This window comes from Haemorhous mexicanus, chromosome 23 (assembly GCF_027477595.1).
Source record: "Haemorhous mexicanus isolate bHaeMex1 chromosome 23, bHaeMex1.pri, whole genome shotgun sequence".
Taxonomy (NCBI): Eukaryota; Metazoa; Chordata; class Aves; order Passeriformes; family Fringillidae; genus Haemorhous; species Haemorhous mexicanus.
This window is the reverse complement of record NC_082363.1, coordinates 5,254,441-5,270,288: the sequence shown is the minus strand read 5'-3', so window position 1 is coordinate 5,270,288 and position 15,848 is coordinate 5,254,441. Positions and strand designations below refer to the sequence as shown.

Below are 15,848 nucleotides of genomic sequence, written 5' to 3'. Positions count from 1 at the left end.
GGTTTGTGTTCTTTCAAACCAGTGATAAAAGTTGTGATATGTATGGAGATCAGAGGTTTGTTTCTTTCTCCAAGTCTTTGCTCTTGACCATCCATTTTTCTCCCCCTGACATTTCCCTGAGTTTGGTCTGTGGGTACAACCAATTATTTCATATTAAAGGATGATTTAGGATGTTCCTTTCTTTTGACCCCACAGCTCTGAGTCACCTGTGCAAACTGCATTTTGTTCTTCTGGGGTTCAGAGAACAGGGAGGGTTCCAAGGAGGGTTCAAGAGCAGAGGTGTTCCCTGCAGCAGATCTCCAGAAATCCTGTGCCGTGGGTCCCTCCTAATTCCACACATTTTCCCTGCAGCACCAGCCTTCCAGCTGAAAAATAAATGGTTCTAAAATGGAGTGGCAGGGCTTTGCAGGCTGTTCCTGGGCCACAAACCACAGCTTGGCTGCTCCCCAGTGTTCCCAATTGTGCTGGGGTTGCCCTTAGCACTGAATGGTTTTTTATTCTTTCCACTCTTTTCGGCCCAGGGTTTGTTCCTTGCCAGTCAGAGCTGTGCTCTTCATCCTCCTTCCCTCAGCAGCAAGGAGAGGAAATTCTTCCCCTCAGAGAAGAGCTTTCCTCCCTTCCCTCTCAATTCCAGGCACATTCTCTTCAAATTCCCAAGGCAGGATATTGAAAATTTCCTTGAGTTAATAGGGCTCAAAGATTTGCTTGCTATAGAAAAAAATGGATGATTTTGGTAAATTGTTGGCCAGAAAATGCTATAAAACCCCTGTATTTTAACAACAGGGCTGAAAGACTGAATATTTAAGTGCTGAAATGGTTTTCTGTGGGTTTCTTCCACGTCTGGTTTTCCTACAGATGCACATCAGTGCTGTGGCTCTGTGGGTTGCTGGCTGCTGTGTTTGAATATGTATATATTTAAATAAATATACATATGGAAATCTTGGAGAAGAGAAGCTTTGGGGTGACCTAATTGGGGTCTTCCAGAACCTGAAGGGATCTCACAGCAAAGATGGGGAGAGGCTGGAGGGACAAGGACAGGGGGGAATGGCTTCAAACTGCAAGAGGGGAAGTTTAGGTGGGAAATTGGGAAGGAATTTCTGGCTGTGAGGGTGGGTGTGCCCTGGCACAGGGTGTCCAGAGGAGCTGTGGCTGCCCCTGGACCCCTGGAAGTGTCTAAGGCCAGGCTGGACAGGGCTTGGAGCAGCCTGGGACAGTGGAAGGTGTCCCTGCCAGGTGGAACAAAATGTTCTTTGAGTCCCCTTCCAACCCAAACCAGTCTGGGATCGTATGATAATTGATATAAAATGATAAAGAATCCCTTCCCCATGGAACACCTGCTGTGGGTTCTGGTGCTCTGTGCCTGGGCTGGGTCCCTCAAGGTGCTTTGTGCTCCTGGCCTATGGCCAGAAAAGCACTTAGGTGTGGAGACATTCCTGGTCCTGCTCATTTCACTGATACTTCTTGCCTAAATACGTGACTGGGCCAGGGCCAGCCCACTCAGGAGTTGGCAGGATAAAACTTTTAAGGGAATAATTAATGGGAATGATGAAGAGCAAGATTTGTAGGTTAACAGGAGTGTTGTCTCCTGAGCTGGGGTGGAAGAGAGGAGCAGGGGGGAGGTGAGATGTGGGACAGGAGAGGTGCTCCCAGTGCTGTCCAGGTGGTTTAACCTGCTCAGAAATCACCCCGTCCTGGAGGTGCTGGGTCCTGCCAGGGGCTGGGGTGAGCTCTGCCAGGTTCCAGGGGTGCTCTGATGTGGCTCAGTAGCTCGGCTCTGTGTGAGTGCCAGAGCTCCAGGCACAGGCTGGGATTGCTGGGCTGGCCCTCCTGGGTCCTTCCAGCTCAGGACATTCTGTGGTTGAAACCCCAAAGTGCTCACTCAGCTGTGAGCATCCCTGATGCCATCAGGGGTGCACTCAGCTCCTCCTGAAAAATCAGATGATAATGAAGAGCAAGACATTGAAAGCAGGGCTGTTTTCTGCCTCCTGATTCTGTGCAACTACTGGGCATCCTCTTCTCCTTCCAGCTCAGAGCAGATGTGGAAATATCCCTTCAAAATCCAGATTTTAGAGGGATAAATCCAGAGATGCAGCAGGGGCAGGTTCCAGCCTGTCACCCTCAGAGTTTGCTGGATGCACCGTGCCCTGCTGAATGCCTGTTGAAATTTGGGTTGGGGTTTCCCCCCCCCCCCCTAAATGACAGTTTATCTGAGCTGGGGGAATGAATGGATAACATTTCTATTTACATAAGCTCATTGTGATCTGTCTCAGTAATGTAATCAAATTAGGGTTAACTGCAGCTGGAGAATGCCAGCTTGTAAACTGTTCTTCAAAAAGAATCACATGGCGTTCCCTGACATGTTTAGTGCACACTCAGGGGGCTCTGTAAAAATCCTAGCACATCCCCAGCTGGGGGATCTGGGACAGGATCCTGGTGCCACCAATTTCCTGGTGGGAATTGCCACCAGTGGTGGGTGCCACCAATTCCCTGGTGGGAATTGCCACCAGTGGTGGGTGCTACCAATTTCCTCATGGGAATTGCCACCAGTGGTGGGTGCCACCAGTGGTGGGTGCCACCAATTTCCTGGGGGGAATTGCCACCAGTGGAGGGTGCCACCAATTCCCTGGTGGGAACTGCCACCAATGAGGGGTGCCACTAATTTCCTGGTGGGAGCTGCCACCAGTGGTGGGTGCCACCAATTCCCTGGTGGGAACTGCCACCAACAGTGGGTGCCACTAATTTCCTAATGGGAATTGCCACCAAGGGTGGGTGCCAACAATTTCCTGGTGGGAAATGCCATCAATTGGTGGGTGCCACCAATTTCCTCGTGGGAATTGCCACCAATGGTGGGTGCCACCAATTTCCTGGGGGGAATTGCCACCAGTGGTGGGTGCCACCAATTCCCTGGTGGGAACTGCCACCAATGGTGGGTGTCACCAATTCCCTGGTGGGAATTGCCACCAGTGGTGGGTGCCACCAATTTCCTCATGGGAATTGCCACCAATGGGAGGTGCCACCAATTTCCTCGTGGGAACTGCCACCAATGGTGGGTGTCACCAATTCCCTGGTGGGAATTGCCACCAGTGGTGGGTGCCACCAATTTCCTGCTGGGAACTGCCACCAGTGGTGGGTGCCACCAATTTCCTGCTGGGAACTGCCACCAACAGTGGGTGCCACCAATTTCCTAATGGGAATTGCCACCAAGGGTGGGTGCCACCAATTTCCTGGGGGGAATTGCTACCAACGGTGGGTGCCACCAGTGGTGGGTGCCACTAATTCCCTGGTGGGAACTGCCACCAATGGGAGGTGTCACCAATTCCCTGGTGGGAATTGCCACCGACGGTGGGTGCCACCAATGGTGGGTGCCACTAATTTCCTCATGGGAATTGCCACCAGTGGAGGGTGCCACCAATTCCCTGGTGGGAACTGCCACCAGTGGTGGGTGCCACCAATTCCCTGGTGGGAACTGCCACCAGTGGTGGGTGCCACCAATTTCCTGGTGGGAAATGCCATGAGTGGTGGGTGCCACCAATTTCCTGGTGGGAACTGCCACCAACATTGGGTGCCACCAGTGGTGGGTGCCACCAATTTCCTGGTGGGAATTGCCACCAGTGGTGGGTGCCACCAATTCCCTGAGCCCAGGGAAGGAAAGAAAAGCAGAGGAATGCCCCTCCAGCCCAGGCCCAAAGCACAGGCTCTCCTGACATGGCTGCTGCTGCTGACCTGTTGTCTTTCCCCTGGCTAAAATCAACAGATCAGTTGATAGAAAAAGCATGTGGTGTAAATTCTGAGCACATTCAGCAACATCTGTGCTCAGTGCAGGGGTGCAGCCCACTGCACACGTGCAGCTCTGTATTTAGTCTCGTGGCATTCGCAGGAGATGAAGCCCAGCCTGGGTTAAAATTACCCAATGAGAAGATTTTCAAAAAGTATCTTGTTATTCTTAATAAACATCACAGCTGGGGCTTGCTTTGCCTGGTTCTGCCTCTCCCCTCTAAACAAGAGGTGCTGGGGACACCTTGGGGTTGCATCACCCCCTTCCCACGTGCCACGGAGGGTTTGGAATCCCGGGATGGGCTCTGCTCCAGGGCACCCTGTGTGGCTGCTGGGTGGCTCTCTGGTCACACAGGTGTTTATTCCACACTGGGAATGCAGCAGGACAATTCTGAGCTTCCCTCCAGCTCCCAGCAAGGTTTCTGAAGGCTCATTCAGAGCCCTGGCAGTGGCTGGGCAAGGGGAGGTTTGGAATTCTGGCCTCTGCTCCTCCACAGACACCCACATGGAGGGTGCCACACCATCCCAAGCTGCCAACCTGCTCAGCTGGGAAAATGGGACATTCAGGACCCTGGGATGTGTCCAAGCCAATGCAGATGGTCTTTGACAGGACTCGGCCCAAAATAACACCTTGGACATTTTTTTTTTTAAATCAGGTGTAAAGAAAGGATGAAATATTTAATCTAAACCAGTTCTTACTCTCCCACTGCTGCTAAAATGCCTTTTCACCCACAGAATCACAGAACTGTTAAAGTTGGGAAAGACCTTTAAGATCATCAAGGCAGTGCAGCACCACCAACATGTTCACCACTAATTGTGTTCTGATACTTTGAGTGTGGAGATGGTTCCATCAAAATTAAAATTCTTCATGATATTGAGGGTTTTTTCCCCCAAAAGTTCTGTAATGGGTGGGAACTCAAAAAGGATTTCACAAAATTCCAAAACTCAGCCATTTTCTAATACTCCAAATGAGCAGCAAGATCCTACCAAGGATTTTCTGCAAAATCACCATTTTTGAACATGGATGAAATATTTTCCCCGAAATTCTCTTCTCTAAGAACTTGGAAATTCAGGATCTGCTACGAATTGAAAGAGAAAAAAGAGGTTTGAGAGAAGGTTTGCCCCTTGAGCACAGCTCTGTCCAAACCAACAAAAGGAAGCTTGTGTTGGCATCTCCATCCCGACTCAGGAATTCCTGACTCTTAAGCCTGTTTATACAGGGCTCCACCACAGCCCAATTTGCACTTCGTTGGAGTTTTCTTTCCCCTCCACATTTATGGTGCTGCTGGACGGGGGGATTGCACACTCTGACTGCACACACCTCTCTGATTGTACCCAAAAGCTTTTTGCAATAATAATTACAAGGAAGTGTCTTAATTTGGAGGCAGCTTCATCCCCGTGGATGATTTGGAGTAGTTTTGCATTTCTGTTTCAGCTGTGATAGTTTGAAGGTCTGATTCTCCAAAATTTTTGGGATTGCTGGTTCCTGGTGAGTGCACTGGGAGCAGTCAGCACTCCTGGAAGCTTAGTGACATCTAGGACAGGCAGGATGGATGCTCAGCTCCAGTCCTTCCCGGGGATGTCAGGGTGTTCCAGGCTAGGAACACTGAATTTTATGGCTCTGGGATTTGCCTCTTGATCCTATTTGCTCTCAGCTACTTTGGAAACCACAGTTTCAACGTCCATTAGAGCTGGTGTAAAGCAAGGAATGGTTTGGGGTTCTTCCCATGGAAACACAGCCCCTTGTTAGTGCAGCTGAGCTGGAGATTTGGCACCCGGCTGGAAATTTGTAAATCAGTCGAGCTCACCTGGGCATGGCCAAAGGGAGCCCGGAGCTCTGTGCCAAACTCTCAGCGGCTAAAATGCACTGGAGCCTCTCCTCTCCTCTCCTCTCCTCTCCTCTCCTCTCCTCTCCTCTCCTCTCCTCTCCTCTCCTCTCCTCTCCTCTCCTCTCCTCTCCTCTCCTCTCCTCTCCTCTCCTCTCCTCTCCTCTCCTCTCCTCTCCTCTCCTCTCCTCTCCTCTCCTCTCCTCTCCTCTCCTCTCCTCTCCTCTCCTCTCCTCTCCTCTCCTCTCCTCTCCTCTCCTCTCCTCTCCTCTCCTCTCCTCTCCTCTCCTCTCCTCTCCTCTCCTCTCCTCTCCTTCCATCTCCTTCCCTGAACTTCCCTGAACTTCTCTTCCCTGAACTCCCCAAAACTTCCCTGAACTTCCCTGAACTTCTCTTCCCTGAACTTCTCTGAACTCCCTTAAACTTCCCTGAACTTCCCTGAACTCCCCAAAACTTCCTTGAACTTCCCTGAACTTCCCTGAACTCGCCTTCCCCATTTTAACCTGCATTTCCTTCCACATCCATCTCTCTCCTTGGAGGCTTTTCCTGCTCTCTGGCAGCCAAACCACTCTCCCCCAGCTCTGGGAGCCCTGAGCACCCCGAGCACCCAGAGCACCCCAAACACCCCAAACACCCCAGACACCCCAAGCACCCAGAGCACCCCAAACACCCCAAACACCCCCAGCAGCCCAAGCACCCCTGAGCACCCCAAACACCCCAAACACCCCGAGCACCCCGAGCACTGATAGCACCCCAAGCACCCCTGAACAACCCAAACACCCCAAACACCCCAAACACCCCAAACACCCCAAGCACCCCCAGCACCCCGAGCACCCCTGAGCACCCCAAGCACCCCTGAGCAACCCAAACACCCCAAACACCCCAAGCACCCCTGAGCAACCCAAACACCCCAAACACCCCAAGCACCCCAAGCACCCCGAGCACCCTGAGCACCCCGAGCACCCCAAACACCCCAAACACCCCCGAGCACCCCAAGCACCCCTGAGAACCCCAAGCACCCCAAGCACCCCTGAGCACCCCAAGCACCCCAAGCACCCCTGAGCAACCCAAACACCCCGAGCACCCCGAACACCCCAAACACCCCAAACACCCCGAGCACCCCGAGCACCCCTGAGCAACCCAAACACCCCAAACACCCCAAGCACCCCGAGCACCCTGAGCACCCCGAGCACCCCAAACACCCCAAACACCCCCGAGCACCCCGAGCACCCCTGAGCACCCCAAGCACCCCAAGCACCCCTGAGCAACCCAAACACCCCCAGCACCCCGAGCACCCCGAGCACCCCGAGCACCCCTGAGCAACCCAAACACCCCAAACACCCCAAACACCCCGAGCACCCCAAACACCCCGAGCACCCCAAACACCCCCGAGCACCCCGAGCACCCCAAACACCCCAAACACCCCAAACACCCCCAGCACCCCGAGCACCCCGAGCACCCCTGAGCAACCCAAACACCCCAAACACCCCAAGCACCCCGAGCACCCTGAGCACCCCGAGCACCCCAAACACCCCAAACACCCCGAGCACCCTGAGCACCCCTGAGCACCCTGAGCACCTCGAGCACCCCAAACACCCCCAGCACCCCGAGCACCCCGAGCACCCCGAGCACCCCAGTCCTTGGGTGTCTGTCTGACCTCAGCCCCCCAGCTCCCCCCAGAGCTCCGGGAGCCGCTGGCATTCCCGGCTGGAGCAGGTCCCTTCCCGGGGTGTTGCCCCGGAGCGGGATGCAGGGGATGCAGGGCTGAGGCACTTGACCTCCCTGAACCCCTGCTGACCTGCAGCTGATCGGAGGGGGAGCCCAGCAGCGATTTAATGGCTTGTTCCACCACACCTCGGCTGGAGGGGGAATTAAAGAGCACCGGGGGAGTCTGAGCACCCCGGGATCTGCTCCACAGGGACTCAGTCCTGGCACAGAACTGAGCATTGGGTCCTGTGGGTGCCTGTTCCTTTGGTGCCCATGGTGCCCACACCCATCCTTGTCTGCCAAAGCTAAGGGAACTATTCACAGAAGTGACAGAAAACCCTAATATATATATATTTATATCTAATATTTTTAATACACATAACTCAACGATGCAAATATTATCAGTGCACTATTATAGTTAGTGTATTCAGCAGTGTATATATATATATATATATGTATTTTATATTTATATATTTATATATTTATGTATTTATGTATTTATATATTTATATATTTATATAAATATTAATTTATATATAAATATATTTATATATATAGAAATAACCCAGTATATAACCCTAACCCTCACCCTACTCCTTAAGTCAATAGAAAAAAATTTGGTCCCATTCCACTGATGAGTGTGCCACAGACAGTTTACTTTGCCAAGGATGTATACAACAAAACAAAAATATGTAAAACAGGAAAAAAAAAGTTTCTCTTTTTTGCTTTGTTTTTGCTGGGTTGGTTTTTTGATTGGTTTTTTGTTTGTCGTTTTATAGATATATATTGTTATTATTAATAATAACATAATTATAAATTATTAATGGTGATAATTTTAAAATATATTATATAAATAAATAAATATTAATTAAATTTTAATTAAATTAGTTTATTAAAATATATAATAAAACATATTGCATTATATAATTAAATATTAATTCAGTATTAAATTTTATAAGCGTAATTATTAATTATTATTATTATAAATGATTATCATAGTGAGAAATATATAGAGATAGATAGATAGATAGATAGATAGATAGATAGATAGATAGATAGATAGATATACAAAAATCTAAGTTACAGTTGTGCTGAAAACCCTCCATCAAACTTCCCCAAACATCTGGGTGCAGTTGTGAGTTTTGGCCATTATTATCAATAATTTAATATTTATTTATTTATTCTCCCCTCATCACCATAACAACAATATGAATTTCTATTATTTTGCAGCATTCTCAGCTGCAACACAACTAAATTTGTTTCTGTTCTGTTTTTTCTGTAGCAAATACTGACTGATCCCGAGGTGACCTCCCAGGAGGGCAGTATAAAAAAGGTAGGACATGGCTCAGTCTTCTGGGAGTTGTTTTATTCCCTGGCTTGGAAATGCACCTGGAGATTTTCCCTCACTTTTGAACCGAGGTGTTGATGGCAATAACGTCGTAAAAGTTTTCCAGTGTTTGCTGTTGCTCTTTTGGATTAAGTGTTGTGGTTCTGTTGGCGTATTTTCCTGTCTCTTTGTGATTCCAGTCATAATGAAAGAGAAAACAATAGTTTGAGGTGTTCCTTGATTCGGCTACAACACAAACAGCAGCCGGGCCAAAGCCAAAAGCCTCATTTACCTCTTTTCCAGTAAAAGAAATTGTTGGTCCTTTGTTAGAAGTGCTAAATTTTTGGAGGTCACTTCAGCACCAAATGTGGCTGATGTGAAGTCCAAGGGGAAAGGAACAGGTCTGAGAAAGGATAAAATCCAGCCCATGTGATGCTGTAGTGCTTCCCATCACATCGTGGGGCTCTGTGACGGTGTTTGCAGGATGAGGGAAGAGATGAGAATCCTGACTCCGTGTTCAGAAGGCTTGATTTATTATTTTATGATATATATTCTATTAAAACTCTACTAAAAGAACAGAAGAAAGGATTTCATTAGAAGGCTGGCTAAGAATAGCAAAGGAATGAATGACAAAGGTTTGTCTCTGACCGAGACAGTCTGGACAGCTGGGCTGGGATTGGCCATTAATTAGAAACAACCACAGAGACCAATCCCAGATCCACCTGGTGCATTCCACAGCAGCAGATAAGAATTGTTTACAGTTTGTTTTTGAGGCCTCTCAGCTTCTCAGGAAGAAAAAATCTTAAGGAAAGGATTTTTCATGAAACATGTCGGTGACAGGGCTCCAGCTGGAGCAGCCACCAGAGAAAATGTGTTCACACCCAGCCCAGCTGCACTGGGCTCCTCTGGAGCCTCAGCATGACATGTTTGGGTAGCCAGGCTGCTGTTTGGGTCGGGGTTACCCTCAGGAGCCTGAAATGAGATTTTGTCCCTTGTGGATCTGTGGGTGAACAGCTTTGCTGGCTATTACAAGTTGGGTTTGATTAGAGCCTCTCAATAGTTGTAGCTTGTGTGTCCTCTCTGGAATGAGGAGCTGCTGTGACTCCTTTTATGTGCAGTTGTCTTGTAAGGGATGTTCACAGTCCTGCTTGTGGAGTTTTTGGGCGTAGGAAATCTCTGAGGCTGGACCTTTGCTGCTCATCCTTCAGGCTGTGCTGCTTCTCCACTCTTGAAACTAAAAGGAATCCCTTGCTTCCCTCTGCCAAAGAGAATGAAATAAAATCTTTGCCAGGCTCCAGAGCCAGGCTGGGAAAAGGGATTCAGACACATGTCCAGTATGGACTGTTCTATTCTTACCATGTTAAAAAATGAAAAATCAGGTTTTATTTCCAAGGTTCCCAAGAGGAAACATCCTCTGAGTGCCCCATGACCTCGCCAGGGACCTGTGGCAACAGGGCTGAACTTTTTACCTTGGGCACCTCCATAACTCATGGGGTGTCTGTCCCTGCCTCTGTGGGATCCCTTTGTCTGGACAGACGTGGTGACAAGGTGACAGGGTCTCACTGTGCCCATGCAGCTCCCACAAGGATGGAGGGAATTCTCCATGGCTCAGCTAATTCCTATCCAGTCTTTAATTACAATATCACAAATGAACTCTCCATCCCCACCTCCAGGATCTGGTACCCCAAAGACAGCAGGAGTTGTGTGAAGCAGGGAAACACGAGTCTGGCAGTTTTATATGTTCAATCCATGGGTTTGTGTTTAAACTTTGTGCTTTTATTTCGAGGGGGATTGTTAGAAAAACCCCAGGTCTTTGAAAAATGCCGTGTCCTTAAATATTTCCCCGTGCAGCAGGTATAAAACTGGACAATTGTTATATTTGACAAGGGGGGAAGGCCTGGCCTTCCACTTGTGTCTTTTAAATGCATTGTAGAGAAGCACTAGTGGGAGTTTATGAGGTGATAAATTTATTGAAGGATGGGCAGTAGGGTTTTACAGCTGGGGTAAAGGAGGTCAGAGCAGTAAGGTAAAGAGTTCAAGTCTAAACTTTATGGCTTGTGAAAAGACTACTGTGAGACAGCTTTTCAGTCAGGAGAAAATGAAAACTAAAGAATGAGAAATCACTCTGGACAATTTTTGTAGGATCTCTCAATTGTTTGGAAGTAGCACTCTGGCATTTGGCTCCAGTGGCACAAAACCCTCTCGGGAGCAGATTTCCTTTTCCAGCCTCTCTAAATCATTCAGTTGTCATATCCCTGAAGACACAATGGTTGAGATTTGACTTCAATTTATTCCTTTTCCTTCAGAGATGAGTTGGTGGTGAGAAGGTGACTGAAGACAAATGTAACTGGAGTGGGTGGCCTGATTTAAACTGGGAGGGGAGGAAATCTGAGCTGCAGAGACCATAATTTCATGGCTCTTTTGACTGCTGCATCACAGGTTCAGAATTGGGCACTAACAAGGACTAGAAAGAGCAAAAAGAAATCCAAAATGCAGAGAAAAACCTGTAAAACCAGGAAAAAGCAGGGAAGGGAAGGGGATGGCAGTGAGAGGTGTAGGGAGATCTGCATGAAGCAACCTCTGCTTAAAACTGATCCCAAAACTATCTCTGCTCTTAAGCTCCCAGGAAACAAAAACACTCTTTTACATGACTTTAATGAACTGAAAGGCAGGGGAAAGTCTGCAGCACAGCAGAGCCTGTTTTGTAGTAAAATAAAACAGGGGTTTTGGCTTGGAGCACAAAGAATAAGTATTTCTCACTGCATCCAGTATTTTTCAGTTCATGTTACTGTTGTTTCTGCTGGGACCACTCACACCACAATGCTGATTTCTTTGTTAGTGGTTGTCTGACAGGACTAATTCAATGTGACTGAAGGACCCATATCCAGGATCATTTTTTATATCTATGCTGCTCCATGGATTGAAATGTGGTGCATATCTAATGAGCTTTCCTTGTATCACCTTTGCTGGCTGATATTTAGTTAAATTTAGACAAATGAACACAAGCTCCTCATCTTGTTTGTTTAATTTTAAATCATCAGTGCTGGAGGCAATATTAAAACAGGAAAGTCACTTATTTTAGTTCTTTTAGTGACCTGAATGAGGACACTCTGAGATAAAAATACGAGTAATACCTGGGGGTTTATTGTCCCCTGCTCCCAAATGTCTCTTTCCCAGCCCATATCCCTGCACTCTGTTTATTTTGCTTAGAAAGCAGCTCAGTGTCCTCTCCCTCTGAATTTTCCAAGCATTTATTAAACCGAGCCAACACCTTGTTGTCATTGTCACCGTCCCCGCTGTCATTCTGCTTTAACTTTGAGCTGAAAGATTTCCACTTCCTCCAGCAGGAAGCAAGGCCTGTGCCCATTACACACCACCTTTCTTATTTTTTCCCCCCCAAGCAGAAGCATTTCTCTCCCCTCCAAGGGTCACTTTGGATGAGGGTTCCAGAATGCTGGGGAAGGATTCTCTGTGAGTGCAGAGCTCCCAGCCAGCCTCCCCGGGCTGGGCTGTTTTTCTGACCGTGGTGACAAGGGACCTCAGGGACTTCTCTCTTCAGCAGACTCTCTATTTAGTTTCTGTTTACTTAGAGGGAATAGCCTGAGGGGCTACTGGAGAGAAAACATCTGTGGGAGATAATCTATAGAGTTATCTATCTATCACTCTTGTCGACCCTGTCTCCCCTGAGAGCAAGCTGAGAGACTTGTAATAAAAAGGCATCGCTGAAGAGGCTTTAGGGACAAATAAAGAGACATGTTAAGGGCCAGCTGAAAAAGGATAGAAGACATTATTAAAGCTCAATAGCCGTCTTATCAAAATCCAATAGGATAGGCATTTGGCAAAAGGCTTTAAATTTATTCTTTGACTTTCTGGAGAGCTTGAATTTATCCATTAACAAGAATGTGCTGCACGGGGAGCGGGAGATGCTATCGGCTTCAAAAGGGTTGGATTCAATCTGGCATTGTGCAAAACACAACAAAAACTGAAGACAAAACCAATTTTCCCCCCTCCTCTGGCTGGCCTCATTCCTACATTGCCAAATATTAGAAGCTGTAAATACAATGCTGATGAGGCCGTGGAGTAAAAGCAATTTAAGCAGCACGGTTCTTCCGCGCTCGCAAATCACACAGATTTCTTTTTACAAATAAAGTGAATTTTAGAAAACTGGGTGTGACCAGAAATGTTGGCCTTTTACAAAAGCATCGTGTAGCAAGCAAGAAGCCCAGGTACAAGGAAAGCTGCGAGTTCTAAAGCAAAAGCAAAACCCCGACGAGCGTTTTGCCGCTGCAGACGCGAAGAGCGGGATGGGGCCATAAATCTCCCCGGGTTTATTATTATATCCAAAATGCTACAGGTCACAGGAACCATCTGATACTTCAGCAGCACATTGTTCACACGGGGATGATTGATTGATAATTATGATAATTTGCCAAATGATTATTTGGGTATTATGGCCGCAGCCCGTCCCGCCGGGTCGCTGTGAAGACATTTTCTATTTCACGGGGCCGTCAGGAATGGCCTCTGGCAAGGAGGGATGTGGAGAGGTCTGGCCGGGCTCTCCCGGTGGGATCTGGGGGCTGATGAATGATGACCCAGAGGAGTAAGAAATCAGACTTCAATAAGCACTCAGGAAGGTAGTTAGGGAAGAGCAAGGGAGCTGCTCACTGTCTTTTGTGCAGCAATTACTGGGCAGGACAAACCCCCCAGGCCTGAGCCTCGTGAGAGCAAATTGCAGGTTTGAAATGTTCCAAAGTGCAGATTTGAACTCGGATTTGAAATGTTTCAAATTGCAGATTTGAACCTGGATCTGCAATTTTTCAACTTGCAGATTTGAACTCGAATTTGAAATGTTTCAAATTGCAGATTTGAACCCGAATTTGCAAGTTTTCAAAGTGCAGGTTTGAACTCGGAATTGGAATGTTTCAAATTGCAGATTTAAACCTGGATTTGCAATTTCTCAAATTGCAGATTTGAACTCGGAATTGAACTGTTTCAAATTGCAGATTTGAACCTGGATTTGCAATTTCTTAAATTGCAGATTTGAACTCCGATTTGCAATTTTTCAAAGTGCAGATTTGAACCTGGATTTGCAATTTTCAACTTGCAGATTTGAACTCAGATTTGAAATGTTTCAAATTGCAGATTTGAACCTGGATTTGCAATTTCTTAAATTGCAGATTTGAACTCAGATGTGCAATTTTTCAAAGTGCAGATTTGAACCCAGATTTGCAATTTCTCAGATTGCAGATTTGAACTCGGAATTGAAATGTTTCAAATTGCAGATTTGAACCTGGACTTGCAATTTCTTAAATTGCAGATTTGAACTCAGATTTGCAATTTTTCAAAGTGCAGATTTGAACCTGGATTTGCAATTTTCAACTTGCAGATTTGACCCCAGCCTGCTCCGAGCTGCTGCCTTGCAGCACAAATTGCATTTCTGCACTTAACAGGGATCTATTATCATATTATCCCCAGCTGGTGGAAGGTGTTCTCAAACTCTCAGTGAGGATTTCCCACAGATTTCCCTGAGTTTTCTTCACTTTTCTGTGCATTGAAGAATCACCCCCCTCCAGTTTGTGCACAGCCCTCATCCTGGCTGAGAACTGACACAGAATTGGGGGTTAAAGATGCTCCACAACCCCGTGGGAGGGGGCAGCAATCCCAGATTTGGGAGCTAAAGCCCCATTTCTCCCGGGCTGCAGCTTCACAGTTACTACTTTAAAAAAGAGCTTTAATTTGCTTGTTTTATAGGTTGTATCTTTATGAAATAAAGGTATATTTAGCAGCCACAAACACAGGCAGCTTTGAGTTGATTTTTATAATCTTTTCCTGAATAGACTTGCGTCATTCCAATAAGCCCTGGACAAAAGAGTGGACAGTTGTCTGAGAGTCTTTTTTATAACATTTCTCTCTTTCTATTGTTAGAGAGCTGCTAATAAAAGAACCAGGAGTCCATTAATTCAGTGAATGAACATATAGTAAAGTCAGTTCCCTCTTGAGAACAATAATGTTGCGGTCAGCTTAGGTTTCCATGGAAACTAAGTACTTCTAAGAAGTTTGCATCCTTGATTTTGCTGAAATGAAGCATGTAAAGTGAAAAAAAAAAAAGAAAAAAAAAAGGTGTAAGGCTGGCACAGAAAAGTCAGCAAAGAAAGTGATGGTTAAATTATTTTGCAGGAATAACATTGTGTGTTGAATTTCAGTGATGCAGATGTTTGGGCTGGGCTGTTCAGTGAGTGTGGGTATGAGAAATGGCTCCACGAGGAGATCTCGGGGGGTTTTGAGCCCATAAATCACCCAAGTGAAGAGGACTGGCAGTGGTTAAGGTTGCTCTCTCCATATCTGCAGAACGCTGAGGCAGAGCAGGGGCTGTCCCAGGGCTCCCACACCTGCAGGCTCTGAAGTGGTTAAAGGCAATTTCCCATTTCTCCCTGGCAAATAATGTGGATTTTGGGTAGGGTGTGAGCACCTCACGGTTCTAAATAAGATCTTTCAGTGAGTTAAGCTGGTTCTTCTCCTCCTCCATCCTCCAAACCCCAGAGCTGTGATGCTGAGCTGTCCCCCAGCACTGATTTATAACCTGTGTCTGATTCCCCTGCATTCTGGGGCTCAGGAGGTGCCCAAAAGGTGCTGCTGAGCTGCTCCCACTCATGTCTCAGGTGACACAGGGCTGCAGTCAGCAGCATCCCCTCAGATAAAAGTGTCCCTGAGCTCCAGGCAGGTTTAGGAGAGGCCACCTTGTCATTTTGTGCATCCCAAGCACAGACACACACAGACTTTGGGCTGGGTTTGAGTCAGAAACTGCATTTCTGTGGGGGGGAGGAGGAAGCTGGCTGCTGAATAAGTGATTCAGAATAAGTGATTTAGAATCCTTCCCTGGGAGGGTGGGATGGCACAGGGTGCCCAGAGCAGCTGTGGCTGCCCCTGGATCCCTGGCAGTGTCCAGGGCCAGGCTGGACAGGGCTTGGAGCAGCCTGGGACAGTGGGAGGTGTCCCTGCCATGGAATGGGGTGGGATGGGATGAGCTTTAAGGTCCAACCCAAACCAATCCATGGTTCTGTGAGCAGGGCACAAAGGAGACTCATTAAGACATTCTGGCTGAGTAATCAGTTATGCTAATAGCACATGCAAATCCAAGATCCCTACACTTTTTTATAACCAAGAGTTTCCTCAGTGATGTAAAACCCTCACGTGCTGATCCCTGCTCCCTTTGC

General features: G+C 47.5%; 1 protein-coding gene across 3 annotated transcripts in view; it reads left to right on the top strand.

The window, feature by feature from the left end:
• PRDM16 (PR/SET domain 16) overlaps positions 1–15,848 on the top strand; it is a 320,553-nt gene that overhangs the window by 159,105 nt on the left and 145,600 nt on the right. For all 3 annotated transcript variants that reach the window (XM_059866706.1, XM_059866707.1, XM_059866705.1), the window contains exon 3: positions 8,590–8,640. In XM_059866706.1, coding sequence (XP_059722689.1) covers positions 8,590–8,640 — 51 coding nt within the window. The remainder of the gene's footprint in view (positions 1–8,589; positions 8,641–15,848) is intronic.